Source organism: Zerene cesonia, chromosome 9 (genome assembly GCF_012273895.1).
Source record: "Zerene cesonia ecotype Mississippi chromosome 9, Zerene_cesonia_1.1, whole genome shotgun sequence".
In the NCBI taxonomy this organism is placed as follows: Eukaryota; Metazoa; Arthropoda; class Insecta; order Lepidoptera; family Pieridae; genus Zerene; species Zerene cesonia.
In genome coordinates this window covers 1,316,819-1,337,105 of record NC_052110.1, presented here as the reverse complement: position 1 = coordinate 1,337,105, position 20,287 = coordinate 1,316,819, and the positions used below count along the sequence as shown (strand labels likewise).

At 31.2% G+C, this 20,287-nt stretch overlaps 1 protein-coding gene across 1 annotated transcript in view; it reads left to right on the top strand.

Moving 5' to 3' along the window:
- LOC119828956 overlaps positions 1–20,213 on the top strand; it is a 92,208-nt gene extending 71,995 nt beyond the window's left edge. Inside the window, exons 2-3 of the mRNA XM_038351298.1 lie at positions 1,059–1,381; positions 17,595–20,213. Of these exons, the coding sequence (XP_038207226.1) occupies positions 1,059–1,381; positions 17,595–17,744 (473 nt within the window). The 3' untranslated portion in view covers positions 17,745–20,213. The remainder of the gene's footprint in view (positions 1–1,058; positions 1,382–17,594) is intronic.
- The last annotated feature ends 74 nt before the right edge of the window (positions 20,214–20,287 follow it).

The window sequence follows — 20,287 nt, the reverse complement described above, 5'->3', positions numbered from 1 at the left end:
GAATTCATTTGCATAGCTTTTGAAATTAAATTTATTAAATGGAAAGTCGAGTACACACTTGTTCTGCTAATGTTTATGCATAATACTTCGAATAAGCACGCTAACATATAAAACGCATAAAGGATTTCAAAAGGTTTATGGCTGTTGGTTTAGAATTAAGATAAATTTACATTAAACAGCATAATGCATGATTTATATTTATAGGTCTTGAATGTGATATATATTGAGGGGACCTAAAGGTTTAATCTCAGAGATATTTGACGCATTTTTGTGAAAATGTATTATTCCAAATTAAGAACTCTTCTGATAGTGTCATAAATGGCAGATAATTAACGATTATTAAATTAATCGAAAGCAAAGCGGAGACACTTGGTGTCCAACCAGTTTGAATTGAAAACAATAGCTAATTCGAACCGGACACCACCTTACGTAATGTAAGTTTGATGCTGCGGTTATTCATCCAACCTCATCCACTATATTACGAACGTTGCACTTTAGAAAGAGAGCGGTGCATCTGTCTCGCTCGCACAGTGGCCGGTCGCTGCACGTGCGCCTTGACAAAACGGGTTTCGTCTACGGCCGAAGATTTTAATAATTAATTTCTGTTCCTTATAACCTCTTTGGGTATCCTGGTCGCCTGGTACTCATATCATCGATCTCATTGATAACAAATTGCTCGTCCTTTGTTCTGTCGCTTCGGATCTCGATACTTGTACGTTGTTAATGTCCCATTTATTTGTGATTCTGCACATATTTTAGTCCTTTTATGTTTTTTTTTTTTTATTTGTTGCCATGTTCATTTGTCGGCCGTTGAAAATTAATTTTAACGAAATGTGTAAAATAAGTTCAATTTATTTTTTTTTTGCTAAGTCCCTTTTGGCAGTTGTATAGTTATCATAGTTTTATTGGACTGTTGTGTAATTGGTGTTTAAATTTCTTTTATTTTTTATTTTACGTCCGATTTTTTTAACAGTACATTTAAGAACTATTTATTAATTTCGCAATGCATCCTGTTCATTTGTAAACTTAACGTCTCAACCAATCAAATCCATCCACAGATCGCCCCTTCTCCGAGTCTGACATCGAGCGGCCATCTCAAGCACCTCCATTCTGCCGTCTGTCTGCATCATCACCACCACTGACCCTACCGCTGGACATCGACCTTGATGATGATGTCTTCGTCAGCCCTAGAACAGATAACGGGAACGATCCTTTCTCAACGACGAATATAGAAATATTTAGATATGGCAGCCCTAGGACGCCGGCGGGGGTACTGTTGAGTCCTAGGCGGGATTCGTCCTTCAGTTTTCTGACTAGCGAAAAGCATTGGCGGGATAAGGGCGGGACAGACGTGGCTGACGGAATTATGGACACTGATGTGGTGAGTCTCACATCTTTATGTATTCCTGGTAGAAATATACTAATTTTATACATGCGAAAGTTCACATATTAGTTATAATAAATAAAACGATTAGATTTTGAAAGTAGGTATTGAGAAAATAGCTTTTTTACTAGCTTCCCTTTTTAGGTACTATCAAATAGTAACTTAAGGATTGCGTTCAATTCACGCCAATTCTGTACCACGTCTCATAAACATTTTCATTCTTTACTAGCTGCGCCCCGCGGTTTCACCCGCGTAAGTCCGTATCCCGTAGGAATATCGGGATAAAAAGTTGCCTATATGTTATTCCAGTTGTCCAGCTATCTACGTACCAAATTTCATTGCAATCGGTTCATTAGTTTTTGCGTGAAAGAGTAACAAACATCTATACATCCATACAAACTTTCACGTTTATAATGTTAGTAGGATTTCTCATATTCCTTTTTTCTGAACAAAACCCACTCTCTATACATTATGCAAATAAGGCGCATTTTGGGCTGCGCGTTGACGAAACAGACATTGAGATTGTTGCAAATCCATCTATTATATTCATGCATATTTCAATTTTATTTTGTTTCTTCTTCTTTACCAAATGGATAATGTCAGCTGTTAGAGTCACCTATGGATATAATAATACTAATGAGTAGGTCATATTATTACTATAGTCACGTTTATAGGACTCCGAATTATACATGTAACTAGACCCAAAGTTCTCTTCTCACAATATACAAAAACTTGAATAAAATTGAGATCAATCTATCACGAATCCCGACCCATTATTTAAGTACTAACCTACGTGCAAATTGTCAACATTTTAAAATATCCAATGTTATTTTTTTATACCGCCCGTGCGAGTCTTTGTTCGCGCGCATATGATTCATACTTATGTGTCGATGAACTTGTACATTATGTGCTAACTTTGTATCTTATGGCTGTATCAGTTAAAAATATACGCAAATATCACGAGTTACGACCCATAAATATAGTGTTTTGGCCTAAAAAGCAATTAACATCTCCGAATAAAGTGAGAAACAACACTTTTACTTTTCATGTAGATGTTTAATGTACCATTAATGAGTGCATCTGCTGTGAATATCGTGTGCTCGTTTAATTCATTAAAGTTTCGAATACGGTATTTCTATGCATTACTCATTTGAAGAACATATTGACCAATAAGAAACCCGTTAAATAAAAATATACATGCACTACAAATTTTACGCGCCTAGCAAAAATTTAAAGCAAGAATATTCTCATTATAAAGGTTGCTATTAAAAACATTCAGGCGTCAGAAATTTCTTAGTAGGTACTACTACTACTTGTACAAGGGCGCAATTTGGCAATTACATTGTTAATGTTACAATACAATAAAATAAAAAGTGCTGACTGAAGCGGAAATTAAATCTTTTCCAATACTCACAGTTTTACGTTCAAATAAACTTTACTACGAGTGTTTTCTTTATTGATGAAACTGGAGTATGGAATAGACTTTTTATTTCATTTGTAGCTAATAAGACCTCGTTTGCCTAATCTTCTGTCCGTAAAATTCTGAGCAATTCAATGAAATAAAGGTAATATAATTGTGTTAAAATGTTTACTAACTGTTAACAGACGGAAATGTAAGTAGACCTACTCAATTATCGCTGTCACTTAGCATTCGCTTCGCACTCGTAATAAGAAAATTTATTCTCACGCAGATGTAAGCATTTTGGCGCGTCGCCAAGTTCTGTTTACTTTTAATACTGCAACTGGAAATCTGTGTCACTTTTACAAAAAGGTTCAAACTATTTTGAGTTGTGATGCAATTCAATGTTTATTACACATATCTACCTACATAGATAAAGAATGCACTTCATTAAATAAGATGTTTTTTTATACATAAAGTAACATAATACTTTAAGTAACATTTATTTCATTTTGTTAGATACCAGTCATTACAAGATAAATAAGTAGATTTAAAAACAAAAGTAAATAAGTACAAAGAAAAAAAAGCCAGAAAAACAAAAAACCCTACCATACTTACATATCCATTGACTTTGAAGGATGATCTTCGGTTTACGTTGGAAATAAATTTATTTTAGTATTTAGTAGGAACTTAATTGCGCCACAAAACATAGCAGGGGATGAAGATGGATTTACGCCTTATTGGATGGATTTCATTGTTGGTGCTTAGGATTTGAATGACTCATTTCCGTTAAGGTAATAAAATATAAGGACCGGTGTTAATTCTTTAGCGAATTATTTGTTTTCTTTAGACATTCCAGAAGATTCTGTTTCATGTTCTGGATAGTCGCACTTAATTCTGTTTTGAAATGTTTGCGGGAATAGCTGCTTTCTTTTCTCCATAATTTATTACCTCCAACAAATATAATTTTTTATATGTTGGTAAATGGAAAAATAATGGCAATAACACCGCAATAAAATTTATATTCATTTTTATATATGAGTATACTATCATTTATCTAAAAATATGTTATATTTTGCGTCCTTATTTTTAAGTTTTAGTTCTCCCATCTAGTTACAATTTACGAACTTTTAATAATTTCGATATTTATTTAATAAAGAAAAATAAAACTAAACAACTAAAACAAAATAAGAGTAAACAATAAATCTATTTCAGTCAAGATATGTACTACAATTTCATTTAGGACAAGGGAACAACGCGTAATTATTGCATCAACGGATCTATTTTTAACCCACTCAGTGGGAGAGGCTGGGATATTTATGATTAGAATCAAACGCAGTTTCTATTGCGAAATGTTATTGTGGCGCTCTTAGATCCAGTCACAGCGTGCGATACGAAATGTTGGCCTTGGTAGCAAATCTTTATAGGACCTATAACCTATAATATAGGTTATAGGGAAAAGGTTAGACGGTTGTAGGTCTTCTTTAGATTAGGATAGCTGAATTTAATAAGAGGTCTTAAAATTTACGAATAATTTACCTAGTACTGGACATTTTATGGCTATGCTATATAGATAGATCTAATATACATCATATGTTTATATTTAATTAAAATAACAGAATAATATATATTCTATATGTCAATAAATTAACGAAAAATAGCATTTATTTTTAACATTTCAAGGAAATGATGTCTTAAAAATCTGCTCTTTTTAACCCAACAGGGGAGGAAAGAGGAAGCTAAGATAGAGAGAACACATCATACCTAGGTAATAACTCACATACCGTGAATCCAACATAATAAACATTTAAATCTGAAATAAATCTACCGTATTCGAGGACACTCTCAAATATTAAACGCGCAGAAAATCTGGAGTGCGGTTTAGATTACTTTTCAGTTTCGTCAACCGTCAGAATGTATTTTCGTATTTTCAAGCATCACTAGAGGGTTGGATTCCTTTTTGTTGAGCGTGTCCTTTTTTCCCGCCCTATTCCTTATTCCGGTTTGTTAATATTCATAAGTAAATTGCTGGGATGATCTGTTATGGATGTAGCATTATAATGCCTTTTACGTGGATTACTTGAACACAATGTGAAAGTAATTTGAGAGGATTGGGATCGGTATTTATTTTGTGAGGTTCTGCTATTTCTTGGTAAGTAACGTGTTTGTAACGTCTATTCATGCGGAGGGATACGTTCTGTCAATTAAAAGATATAATAAATAATTGCTTATACATACATTTCATATTGTTGGCTCTAAAGATACAGTTTTCTAGATTAAGAGGCAATGTACATAGGTACAATACACGTACACATTATTTAAGGCATAATGTTTTGACAAAATGAAGATTTTATTTATTTACTATCTTAGAGAGCAGAATAAAAATGTACATATGTAGATAGCAGTCTGTAAATATTAGGATTGATAGTACAGTGAAAGTCATTATTTATCCCTGAATTAATTAGCATGTTATGCTAAATATTCATTATTTTATTAGCTATATTTATGTTATCAGTAAGACTTGTTTGTATTTACTGTATATATATGAAAGGAATCTTTTCCTTCTCATAATAAAACGACTGTGATTAAATAATATCAGTTTGTTAAAGCCAATTTATTGTTTTCGTAGTATTTTATTCGAAAATATCCTTGTAATCCTTAATGCTATTCTTATCTTCTAGGGTTTCTATCAAGAAGCAACTTACGCAAGTAATACCTAGTAAGGTCAATGCATCCACGTAAGATATGTGGAGATGAATTGACATCACGGTATCATATTTATTGTAAAATATATCTATTGAATTCACGGAAAGTATCACAAAACACGTCATCCCATTGACAGGACGCAAATGTAAAATCCGAAGTGCTCAAACATATCTATAATATCAAAGCCTCATACCTCGCTCATTTAAATATTCCTTTCTCACCCCAACCTGGGGTCCTAAGATACTGTAAAAAGAAAATGTCATCCCATTGTAGATGCCCACTTGTAGCGACAGAGCAATCACCCGAGACGCTGGAAAAAAGGAAGGCAGAATCAAAAAAAAAGGACAAAAATTATAATGCAAAAAGTAAAATATAGGAGGGAGCTTGGTAAATGGAAATCGCGGGCTGGATATGCGACGGATAATGAAGTGGGCCTCGTTACCGCATGCCAGCGATATTTTAACGTGTTTCAAACAAAAGCTAGAAAAATTTGGAAGTGCACAGCGGTATGCTTGCTGCCTGCTAGACCAGAAGTGTTAGGAATAGGGTGGGTGAAACGGTACGATAAAATTTAGATCGTAATATAAGTCGAGATATTTAATTTATTTATGTATTTACCAGCTAGAGCCCGCGGCTTCACGTGCCTACGCAGACGTGAAGCCGCGGGCTTTACCAACGAAAACAGTCACCTAATTGCAAATCCAGACGATAATTCATCTATGTAATTCAAACAACTGATTCCGTAAAAGAGTAACAAATATCCAAACATTCTTACTAATACTGACTAAATACAAAAGTCAGGTCCATTATAGAGGAAGTGATTAGATATAACATACTACCAGATATGGAATATCATAACAGAGTGTTCTGGTAATGTTGTGTAAACTGCTTAATTGACCCTAATCTGAGGAACAGCTGGACTCATATATGAAGAGAGTTCGGAAATATATATACAAAAAAAACATTCATAAAGGGTTATTGCAATTTATGCTGAAACAGCAAAATTATAAGAGTTACAAGCAAACATACATCCATCCATACTTCAAACTTTCGCGTTTATAATATTAGTAGGATTACACATAAAACAATCAAAATATATAGAATAATTTGGATATCTCAATTCTGTAGATAACTGATAGTACTTTGAGTTATAAATGTTGCTTTCTGAATTATGTTATGACATGTTTTATAGAGTTTATAAACAAACGCATCCCTTGGCAAGTTATATGTAAACAATAAACATGCCATCATCGCGTTTGTAAAACTACCTATCTACTATTACGAAATTCAAATTCAATTTATCTTATTCTATATATTTTGCTGAACGAAAGTGACCTCACGTCACACTGAATAGAAAATAAAAATTTTTAGTTTGACTATAATGGAATGACGTTTAGCGTTTTCATATTTCTTCCATCGGATATAACATCGTCTTATGCCTCAGCGCTTTACCGAAATGATCGACACCACTTACTGCGATTAAAATTGTACATAACCAGAGCTTACACGGTATACCCCGAAACGTTGGTATGTCTGATTTGGCGTCGTAATAAAAGGATAAAAAGTATATCAGCACAAAGCACTCTGCATTCGATGTTAAAGGTTGTAGAGGAAGCCAAGCGAGAGGTTTTTGTGGGAAAACTCGAGGAAAACGGATCGAAAATAGAGTAGAAAAAATCGAGACATCTCTAGATGCGACGGTCTCAAGTCTCGAACCTTGAAGTTTTGTCGTGGGATGCTTTTACACAGGAGCATTGGAAATGATCTTGAAATGAAAGTGAAATTCCGTTTTTTGTTATGTATTTCATTTATTTCTATATTTATACATGATTCTGGTGTCGAAACACCTAAATATAAGAGAGTTGTTCATCAGACCAAAACAAGATTTACGATAATAAGTCATTGGTAATCAAAGAAGTTAATAATATTAGGAAAAGTGATTTTGCCGTTTTAAAATCGAACTAATGTTTTGTAAATTTCAATGCCTAATTTGATCTACAATGTCTAGTTCCTAATTAAAAACTGTTTTAGTTTAACTGACCAACGTTACACGTTACGTACAATCCGAAGACGAGTATCAGACGGTGTAACAGAGTCCCCAAGCTTTGTTTCACGTCGCCCGCCGTATCGTATCATTAACTCGAAGTGGATGAGGTTTTTTGACTTTTTAACGTTAATTCTTTTTTTATTTATGAAAAACGGGTGTCACTGCATCTTTGAGATTTTGAGAGGCGTCGCGCGAACGCTCAATATCGCTGATGGTATTAATTAGAAAGATTTTTTAATACCTCAAGTATGTTTTGACGCCAATTTTTTTCTATTTTCTTAACGCTTTTGTTCGCGACCAGAATCCGTAATTGAGAATTCAGAGATGAATAATTTCTATTGTAATTTGCTTCTGTTCCTGTAGATCACTTGGTCTTTATATGTGTAGTTATAGGAGAGGAGGTCTTAGTTGTTCGTGTGGAGCCTTTGGTTTTGTCCTGTCTAGTCAATATAGAACAAGACTAAGAGTATACCAAGACCGACCAATACCTCCCCTCTTATAACTATGTACCCTTAATATATATTTTATGATTAATTCAATTTGAAATCAATATGTGATTTGTGTGATTAGCCATTATAAGCGTTGTTTTAGATTTCACATAACAATTTAGACGTTTTATTTTCTCATCTTACGATATTATTTCTATATATAATTATACCAACTGCATCCATGCTGCATGACTACCATCCTACCATTCTTAAGTCCATTTCTCTTAAAACTACATATAAAATGACTATATGAAACTCTCACTGTCATGGGAATGACCACACACAATAGAAACTCGATCTGGTACAACGGAGCATATGAAATTTCTAACCGCGCATCGTAGTGCAATGATGTTTTTTAACACATTTTCATGCTTTTAATTTATGGCTCTCGGGTTTAAAATTGTATGCACTATTTGCGACGAAGAATTGGTGGCCATTTCAACTTTTTAATTTTACGTTACTGTGATAATATATTTAGAAGTCTAGAAACGACATAAAGCTTCTCTTTAATTCCCTTTTTTGTATTTTGTTTTTTTTTGTATATTTCGTATCCTCATTTCGTGAAATAACTGTTTTTCCTAGTCTATTATATTATATTCTAAAGCGGGTTTTATTAATTGCGCTATATAAAAAATTAAACATTGTTTCAAAATTTTTTCTTTATTGAAGGCGGTTATTATTATTTTTTACCTTTTTATTAATTGATTATAAGTAATGTAACGTGTAGATGTGTCTGTTATACAAATATAGCTCCAACTTTTTATATAAATCTCTTATATTTCTTATAATTATTAAGTTCATGCCCCTCTTTCTTTACATCAAAATCACAGAAGGAATTAAATCCAAGGCTTGTCTAAAAGCAAACATACATACACGTATTACCTCGAGGGGGATTTTTAATTTCAAATATGCATGAATTATAGGAAAGATGTAATCCAATAAAACATTTTGACAAAAGAAATTGCGCTCCTCAGATTTCATTATGATATGTAAGATGTTTCTACTAAACGCGTTATATCCTATTAAATTTATTACTTTGTATAATTTTATTTGGAATATAAGCTTCTACTTTGATAAGATTATTGAAACACGTATTGTATGTATGTATTATATGAGGAAACATGACACTGTTGATTTAAATGCATCATTACTTTATATCATCTATATCTATATCTATATCTGTAGGATACTATCAACTTTCTTTGCATTTATGTGAAATAATAATAGTTTGATAATGTATAGAATGCTATGTATAGAAAATAGAATAAGATATAAAATGTTATTTTTAATAATGTAATGAATGCGAAAAAGTGTTTGTTTGAACGTCTAACTTCCACGTGGCAAGGGAGCGATTGTATTATAGTTATGATTATATGTCTGAAGATAGATTATATCTGAGAAAGTCTGGAGGCTAGAAAGTAATATACTACTTTATAGTAGAGCAAAAACATCTCACTTTTTTTCTTTTTTTTTTTAATGTCACGGAGCTGGTGGGTCGCCTGATGGTAAACGCTACCACCGTGCGTGCCGAAGTGTGCTCGACTCCCACATAAGACAAAGCAATTCCCTTTAGACCATGTGGGTAGCTCGCCCAGTGTCACTCATGAATGATAAACAATTTCAATCGTATAGGAGTTTCAATATACTACATACGATCGTACCTATTTTAATCAAATGCACATTTTATTACGTTAAACATTTTACAACAAAAACGAAGACAGATTACGAGCGAGATCTTTATTCGCGTATAAACCGTTTAAAGCTCTGACTGCGTAAAATATTTTCATAACAAATGTGTTACCCTTATGTTTATTATCTAATAAATCGCATACGGTGTTGCCTTACCATATCAACACACCTCGTAAAAATATTACCATTTACTTTGTACCTGATTTTTTAACGACGGCCAACAGAATATGAAGGTAGTCGAAGATCTTGGTTGAAATTCTTGTTTATGTTAAAAAGGTTGTTAATTCAGGCACTTTAAATTCTAGAAAATAGATTTCTGTATACTAGAATTTAGGCTATTGAAACTAATATTGGAAACGAATGTTATACTTAATTGTATATTCTTCTTTCTTTAGGTACAACTGCCTATCGAACGGACAGATTCTGCCAATGTTAAGTTTTGAACAGATAATTAATCAAAGACTAATGGCTGACAGAGACAAGTCTACATTTCAATTACATACGACAATAATTTTAATAAAATATGAAACCTAATAAAATAATAATATGAAAACAAGCTATGTGTTTTCTTTGAAAATTAAAACAAATTTTCTAAACTGTTTCAGATTTTAAACGTTGCTAGCTAGCTCTTTATTGACACTTTGGAAACATTCTATCGCAGAATCAATTATTTTAAATGCATAGGCACACTTGGGTGAAATCATGAAATCTTAATATATAGGCATTACATATATGGCCTCCACACTCGAATATAAAACTCACCCCTGTAGTATTATTGTAATCTGAACAATAAAAAAAACATTAAATTTAAGACCAACGTTTTTTATATCGGAAGATGGAAAACGCGTTTCATATCAGTTGTTAAAATAAGCGTTGGATTTAGTTATGTAACCATTAAATTTAGACTCGTTATAAACATATGCAATAATTGTTACGTTTATTAAGTACTCTACAGTAATTGTAACATTTACCAAATAGAAAGCATTGTAAAATTAGTGGGTAAAAAATATGCCTTCCTGTTTATATTTAAAATTGTCCACTATACTTACCAACACAAATATTATAAAACTAACGTAAAATTATAATATAAAATAATATAGGTGCGTATTATTTTCAGAAAGGATCTGTCATCTTAATATCAGATATCCTAAACAGAATGTTCGTTGATTTCTTTAATATAATACAGATATTCTTGCTTGCCTTTTATCAATCGTATCAATCTTTTAATTAAATCTAGAGTTTATTGACCACTTTTATTTGTCTCTGTCTGTAATACATGACAAAAATATTTTATACATAAGACAAAAAAAGCATCTGCATACTTAGTCAAATTTAAACAAAGAACACAATAAAAAATAAATTAGAATCTCACTCACCTTCCTTGTACCTCATTTCCCTTTTATATCACAGTAATTTTGGCCTATCTTTAAATGTCTCACGAAATCGAATGTTAAAAGAAAATGGCGACGTTATACGTTCGAATTTTAAAAAGCAAGACGTAAAGGGCGCGTAAAAATTTTCAAGTAACTTTTTTATTGCTAAAAAGATGAGCGATTGTAAACTTTATTATAATTCAAGATAAGCAAAACATTTATATTTATTGCAATTCTTTGTTACAATCGAATGGAATATTCTTTTTTTTTAAGTCGTTGTAAAATGTAAGCATTGTACAATAAGCCTCTGTAGAATTTAGGGAGGACGATACGATACGACGATAACGATTTTTTTTCTATATCTAAAAAATTTAAATATGGGATAAAATAATTAAAGTTAAAGCCTAATTACCTCGCAAATATATTAAAATATCGGTATTTTATTCGAAGTTCCTTTAATTTCAATAATTTTATAACACTATAAAATTAACGCAACGCGTCTCTAATCTTTCACATTATTTTATGATCCCTTTTTTCATTAGTCACTTTAACAGTCAATAAATGTCTGTACATTAACAATGACGTCATAAAACTCGAGAAAAATCTTATTTTATGACTTATTAGTCCGACGCGTGCGCATATGTTAATTCGAACGTTTATGAAAAATCGTGTACGACTCTTTTTACGATGTACAGTGATAAAGGCCAGTTATTATCGGATTTAGTGGTAATTGGACATTTTTAATACTAAGAATAAAAATTATGGCGATTGTTAAAAGTAATGGTCTGATATTTAATGGGATCTGATTTATTTCGCATTGTTTGCTGTCGATTTTCGTTTGTTTTTTTTCTTTCTTCGTTCTTTATGCTCCAGGTTGATATGAACCAATGGTGGAATTAATGTGAGGAAGTTCAAAATTGACTTTTTAGGTAACTTCTTTGGACTGTAAATGTGTTATATATGCTTAAATTATGAAATACAGATAATCGTATATTTATACAGATATTATGTAAGACATCAACCAATAAAAAGCATCACAGCGAAATAAAAAAATAAAATATCAATATTTTGTCGTCGAGCTTTAAAATTAGAGATTTGCCAAATCCCTACGATAGACTTCACTGCGAATAATATTATGTTGTGTTATGTTAAGATATATAAAACAACCATACATGATTTCTTAATAAGTAGGGACTAAGGACATTTTATAATAGAAATAAAAGCAACAACGTAACATGTATTTACGTTTAAAAGTATTTCAAATATTCTTATAGTATCCTATATTTTTTCTATCTGTCTTCTATAATTTACGTACTGGTAGGCATATGTACCAGTATGCATATTTTGGGTCCGCGTTCGTTTAAAATATCTATATATAAGTTAAGTCACCTAAACCTATATCGGAAATAAATGAAAATAGACGTTTACATAAGCAAAGAGAACAATGTGTTTTTATTACAACGCGCTCAGCGCAGCCATTTTTTATAGTGATGCGACACGCGTCGATACCGCTCGATACATTTTACGATTGCATTTAATTTATTTGTTCGATCGTAAACGTCACGTGGAGCATCGATGCTCTCCGTTTGAAGATTATTATTTGTTACCCACGCGGTTTTTAACGATGCTATTACGAGATTGCATCGTGACGATTCTGTGTGCCATAACTGTCCATCTCACTTGACTTTGTTATGATATGAATTTATTTAAAAAACGTGCTGAAGCATTTTGATGCAATTTTATCGAACTCTTGTAACTCCCTCATATCTATCTAGTTTCCAGTTTGTATCTAACCACTCCATACGCTAACAGAATGGAATTAAAAATAACATGCATTACCACGTTTCTATAACGTACAATTCGAGTTAGCTATTGAAACAATATACGAATAAACTTTTAATATAATCAAATCCAAAGCATGCGAATCCAACCAATCAGCTATGTATACTATCAGAATGCATTATAAAAAGTAATATACTTTTTGGTACAAGAAAAATGTCCGTAACTAAAAAATATCAACTCAACGTCCCATCACTACTCGCTCAAATGAAAAATTTTACTATTTCAAGACATACTTTGTCAATACCAATATTACCTCTAGTTATCTATAAAGCGTTCTCCTTTTAACGATATCGATATAGAATTCATAGTTTCGACAATAAAATCCAGAATGTTCGGGATAAAATCTTCAAGTCGATAGATCTTTTTATCGTCAAATGAAACGTCAGTATTGTCTCCGTAACTACATTGTTAGTTTTAATAATATTTAGTTGAGATTTCAAATTCGCCTTGACTTAATCTTCAAACGGATTATATCACAATTTAGTAATTTATTCATTTATAAATGGAGAAAAAGCTTAGAAATCATTTATTCATTTCTTGTAATTATCATCGTCTTAATCCACCCATGTAATTTAGTGGAAACCAACTGCAGGGACACAGTCCTATGAGGGTTCAGGTCACAGTCCACCACGCCAGCTAAATATGGGTTGGCAGATGTCACAAGACGTCTAACTTTTGATTTCTGGATATCAGGATCTACCTTCACCGTTTTGAGCAGTAGTGATAACTTGTGTGCCTGGTCTCGAACCCTCGACTTTCTGTCCCAGTCCGAGGGCCTCACCACTGAGCTACAACTACTCCAAACTTTGGTATGCTTCATATAAAATACTTTGTATCATACATGATCAAAAACTCCATCACATTCTCTGATTATTTGTCCTTTCTGTTTTACTAATAAAATTTTTATAAGACTCATCAAATCAAATTTATTCCATCAATTTCATATAACTCATTTTTCACTTTGATCAAAGACTAAATATTAATATTCCAATGTGAAATGCGCATAAGCAGACGAATCATTGTATTCACGGAAAAAGTATTGCGAAATTAAATATAACTAATTTCACGACTCCTTTCATAAAACCTCTTTTCTTAAATAGCAAATAGCCCGTTCGATAGAATTTTATTTATAGGACATTGAACCGTATATATGGGTAGACGAATTGAATTTCGCTTGATTCAAATAAGGAGCATTTGGGTCGGTATTGAGTGAAAATTATCCACCCCAATCCCTTTGAACCGATTTGTCGTGTGTCTATTGTCGGTTCAAAGGTATTTTTTGCTTATTATTACGCTTGTTCGGTTTTTGCAAGCATTGTTTACCTGTAGGATACTAACGTATGTACATTTTAGACGAATATTTGATTTCAATGATGATAATGAATTGTTTTTTAGGGGACATATAAAATTATTTTGTGTATGTATTTTATTAGTCATATATTGTCAGTATCACGAACCCTGTATTAGGTTTTCCTTAAATATATAGTTTTGTTTTTTTCTATAATATCTCTACTTACGACATTGTATATTAATTTTCAATTTTGTTTAAAATCTCATTTCTAAAAGTTAGCAATAATTTGTGTAATAATATTAATGTAAGATTAAATTCCAGCGTTAATTGTAGTGCTAAAAACTGAATATTTAATCAATGTTACCTGATGTTTCCATCATATATGCATGACAATCATCTGAAACAACAATCCTTTGAACTCGAAAGCGTAGCATTTGCTGAGTATACAAATATTTGGAAGCGATACTTCCACTTTGAAACGATGTTTATCTACTTCGCCATATTTATTTATTGTATCATCAGAAACTATTCGATTTTATTACGAAGTTCAATGCAAAACAAACTCCAATCACAGTTTCTCAAATTTACATTTTATCTGTTCCCTGTTTGAATTCAAAATTGTATGCAACCTCTAGGGAAGGAATCTTGCCAACTTAATTTAGCTTTTTATTTACTCTCAAAGTATATGCAAATGTAGATGATTTCCCGCCTTTCTTGTTAAGATAATCAGGTGATATCTCTCCCTGTCTGTTTCGTTTGTCCCTATATAGGTTTGTTTCATTTTTTCGGTATCAGAGAAAGTAATTTGTTGGGTGCGTTTTCAATTTAGAAACGAAATTAGGTATAATAAAATTATACAGTTCACCGCTAACGTTTCGATCTGAATGATATCTTTTAAGAGGATTTCTTTCTAATTTTATTTGTTGAGGGGAGATTTTTACCTGTGATGTCATTAAATTTGGTTTTATGTGTGTCATGTCATTGTATCTACCATCTGTTACAATTTGTATAGATAATCCGTTCATGAACTTCGTTTCTGTCTATTTTATTATGTTTACGTGCCTTCGATTTAATATACTCTTGTACATAATATTATATCTTATTTATTGTTCTTGGTAAAATATTGATTGATGTTATTAATATCTACCTACATTAGAAAAAATCCATATGGTATGGATTTTTTCTAATGTACAAATACACCGACTTAGACTCAACAATTTTTGACTAACATATATTTATACATACATTTAACCTTTAGTTATCTTCAATGGAACTTATTTTACTTTCAAAACAAAAACTCTCTATACCTACAGAGCAGATGAATTGCACGTATGTTTCTCTGATTGATTTCTTTTACGACCAATTAGATGACGACCCTTATACTAAGTCTTGAATTGGATGTCCAAATCCTAATATAAACGCGCAAATCTGTGTACCAAGAAGCGAACAATAACATCATAAAAACCTTGCTTCTGTTATTTAAATAAACTTGAATCACAATAAATACTTCCATCGCCACCAACTTTTATGTCTTAGAAGTGTACTTGGTCTAGATAGTTAAAATAAACACTAGGTGCATTAGATTTTACTTCGTTAAAAGCGTTATAACACTTGAATAGTTTTACTATTGCGAAATTGTGTTATATTGATCTTTATGACGTTATTGACGGTCGGAAACATAAATGAATGAATTGAACGCTAGTGAGAATTGTGAAATTATGGTTCTAAACAAAATTATATGCAATTCCAAATTTAAAAGTAAATACAAGAAGATCTAATTAATAAACGAAGTATTATTGTATGGCATTAATTAGAAACTATTGTTAGTTTATTATTTAAAAAACGTGACGGCGAAACTAAACCAAAATTACAAATAAACAATAATTATTCTGAGTTGACCATATTGATAATATCAAGAAAAAACTGTACCTTTCTTCCGATTTGTGCCGAGTTAATTACGTTTTGTTAATTCATTAGACGCATTACGCATTTTGAAGGATTCAATACGTTTTCAATTAGTAACGAAATTATAAATAAGAGTTTTATCTATCTCTCTTAAAAATCCAATCTGTATTATCACAGCACACATGTAACTTCCAACCCCTTATAATAAAAACGCTATTCGAATTATCCTAACAATAAAACCGACAAGTGTATCACTCTCTTGAATTACTTTTAATATCGTTTGGTATGCATACGATATATCGTATCGTAAGAATAGTAAAAAAAAATATTTTCTTCAATAATTTAAACTTAAAATTATATACTGCTAAATAGTATGTTCTGCGCTATAATAAGGAAGCCTTACATTCGATTAAGCATATCAATTTAAAATGATACTTGAAATATATCACAAGGGCGTATACACGCACTAACAAACAGACCTGTTACTGAGAGAGAACCAACATAAAAACTATTAGAGTTCTTGCAAAACAAATGAAAGAAGTTCAATTATATTTTACACAAAAGTTACAAGTAACAGCGTAACTGTCATAATATTTGCAAGGTAATGAAACAGAGTGATTCATGCAACTTATTAGAGTCGTAATAAAATCGTATCGCATTCGTTCCGTCACTATAAAAGTACTCTACGACTCACGTACTAAACTTTATGGGGGCATTGTTTTATTAATATCTATAAAAAGTGCTTCCAAGTAAACCGTTTGAGTTCGTTTCAGTGTTTACAGACTCTAGATGCACTAACTTTATTGGTCTCACTAACTTGTAAAATTCAATTATATTCGTGTTGTTTTGGTGCATTGCCTGCATTCTTTAGTGCGGTAATTAAGGAACTTTCTTATTAAATTATGCTAATGAATTATTTAATGATGTTATGTATGAAGATATTTTTTTTTTGTAGTGTCATAACAAAATATTTTTGATCATAATGGTAACTGAAATAAATGATGGAATTCCACTCTTATATTATAACCGTTAAAACAATGTCTGTCTGTTATAATATCACGTCAGAACCACTCACCAGATTTGGATATTTATTATTTCTTCAAAAGACTGGTTCTACTTCTGATACATAGTGTTATAATTTAACAAATTTGTATTAAGTGAAGTTCCGTGTCCCCTAGTGGGGTAGATGAAGTACATCTGTTTCACTGATCGATTATCTTTACGGACGAGTAGATGATCAGCCTTCTGTGTCCTGCCAGACCGAGACTTTTTTTTTTTGCGTCCCCACCGGGAGTTAAACCCAGGACCCGTCGGTTCTACGCTCACGCGTTAACCACTGCACCAAGGAGGCGGTCGAAATTTGTATTAGCTATTGTTAAAAGTTTGACCTGTTGAATTATATGAAGTACGTTATATCTAAATTCTTATATTCTATATATCTCTAATTAACATATTATTATATCATTTCAGACGGATGCTGCTCTACCGCAATGTACCGACGAGAAAAGGTCATCAGAGAGCTGGATATTTTCATCAATAATACCAGACAAGCTCTCCGGATCCATCTGTACTGCTGTTCTTTTCATGCTTGGTTGGAAACTATTGTCCAATAAACGGTGAACAAAATGCCATAAAATGTGTTATTTTTAATATACTCTCGTTTGTTATAATATGTATTACATCTGTAGAGAGTCAATTAATCGGGACCAAGTATAGGTCCCGAAACACCCCAAGTTGTATCTTGTATGAATAAGTATTAAATGTTATATTCACAGATTTAGAATGTTCTAGATAGTTTCGAATGCAGCTTGTCAATTATTTATTAAATGAATGTTTTTGGAAATAAATAAGGATTCAGGTAAAACACTTCCTTTCCTATATTTTTCTTTATTCTTATTAATTACCAAGACGCTAATATCAAAATCTAAACATGAACTAATATAAACCGTGATATTGCATGAAAGGTACAAAAAATAGGGTCCATTTTATAATCTATAGTCCGAAAGTAATAATTCCACTCCTGTTTACGTTTTTTTTATTATTTTTGAATTCTGGAATTCTTTAATGAACAAAAAAAACTCAATTTGAGTTCGGTATCTAGCTAAAGAACTAATAATAAATCTGTGATTATAACGTACAATAACATTGGCAGTTATTTGTATAAAGCTGATAAATATGCCCTTGTGTTAAATTATGTAGAGATACTGTATAAATTGTTAATAATTCAAAACTTATATCCTCACCTTAGGATTTAAGGTATTCAACGTAATTCTAAATTTGACCATTTGTATATTATTTCTAAAATTGATAGATATTTGAATAACGAATTATTGATTCTAATAAAACGCACAATTTTCACGTTTCTATACATATATACTTATGAAATGTTTAGTAAAAAAACTTTGGCTATTGCATTAATGCATACATTCTGCTTTCGATGTCGTCATAAAATATAGCAATAAATTATACGAAAATTAGACGAATTTATTTGTTGTATTTCGATAAAATAGTCGAAGTGTGTAATAATATAATCAGGATATATATTTCCCACAAATTGTTCCAAAGACACAGCCTAAAATTATCATCGATTGATCTCATTATATTATCTTTGTAATGAAAAGGTTTATTTTAAATAATATAGGTTAACTAGGACGGTTCATGCCAAGAACTTTGAGAGAAATAATATTTTATTAATCAATTAATATTATTGTATTTAATCGAAATATGAAACAGTACGTCGGTTTAAGAGTATATTCAAATATAGAAATATTGTAAGTGAATAGTAATTTAAGATTAGTTTAAGTGGATTGAATCGTAGTGATTCGTTACCGGATAGATGCTTTTACGTTATTTTTGCTATTTGTAAATATCATTATTTTAATTGTAAGTCGTAATAATTTTGTATGGAATTCGAGGCTTCACTTATATTGATTTCAGGCGACAGGTACACATATACCATATTTTATTAAAATCTACGCGATTACTAAGAAATAACAATGATACAAAAATAGTGATTAATGACATGACATAAGTAGTCTTAAAAGTATAAAGTTACTAGATATCTCAATAGTATATTGAGTCACACCAATAATTATGTTCCAAAAGGTTTAAAAGTTTGGACTTTTATAACATTAACATAAGAACGTGAAAAAATATTAAGTAGTAAATTGTTTTTCAATGGAGAAATATTGCAAGAAATTATAATAAATTAACGATTTGTGTCAAATGGATAAATAATTTAAAGCTTTTTTAATATTTGTTTTTACTTGTATTCAGATATCTAAATAAAAGTCTAAAATACAAATAGCCGTTTAAAGATGACAGCTTAAAATGCCTCAATTCGTTATAACATTTAATTTAGAATTCCATTCAGGGATCATGATTAGGGAGCAAACCTTAATTAAGTAAGTTTAAAGCAATTTTTATTCCGTTTGTTTTAAAGACAAAACAATGAAGGATGTGTTCAATTGTGATATGTATTTATTTAAGGGAAAAGTTAAATAAAAAGTTTTCATAATGATCTCTTGAAAACTCTTATTTGCTGATAACTGCTTCACTCTAGTGTATATAAAAGATATGCAATGTCAAACGTTACTAGCAATTATATTAAACATAATATTTTTAATCTGTATTCGCACTATGTAAATAAAAAAAAATGTTTTCTATGTATGATTTTTAACAAGTTTAATTATCTTTTGCCTACACTAAAGTGAAGCTGAATGAAAACTATGCATTTAAGAGTTTTGTAAATAAATTATAATTGGTATGCTTTTCGCTGTTTAAGATTTATAGAGAAAAATTTCTAAATTTCCGTACTAACGCTTCATGTCTACTGGAAGGAGGTGTGGGAATATTTATTTCTTATAATAATCATATAATATTGGTTCAGTTGGATTCATTCCATATCTATAGTTGCCTGTGTATATTGGACTGAATTTCGTAACGTTAATTAAATAACATTTGGCTATAAGGCTTTGTGTAGGTAAATGTTTGAAATTAATACTTTAATGTGAAATTCCAAGACAGTATAAAAATTTACTAAATTTTTATAAATTTACTAAACATTATTGTGTCTTTGAAATATTCTATATTATACCTAGTCTTGCCATAAATATTGTAATAAAGAAAAAAGAAAATTGTTAACTGCAAATAACATTTATTAC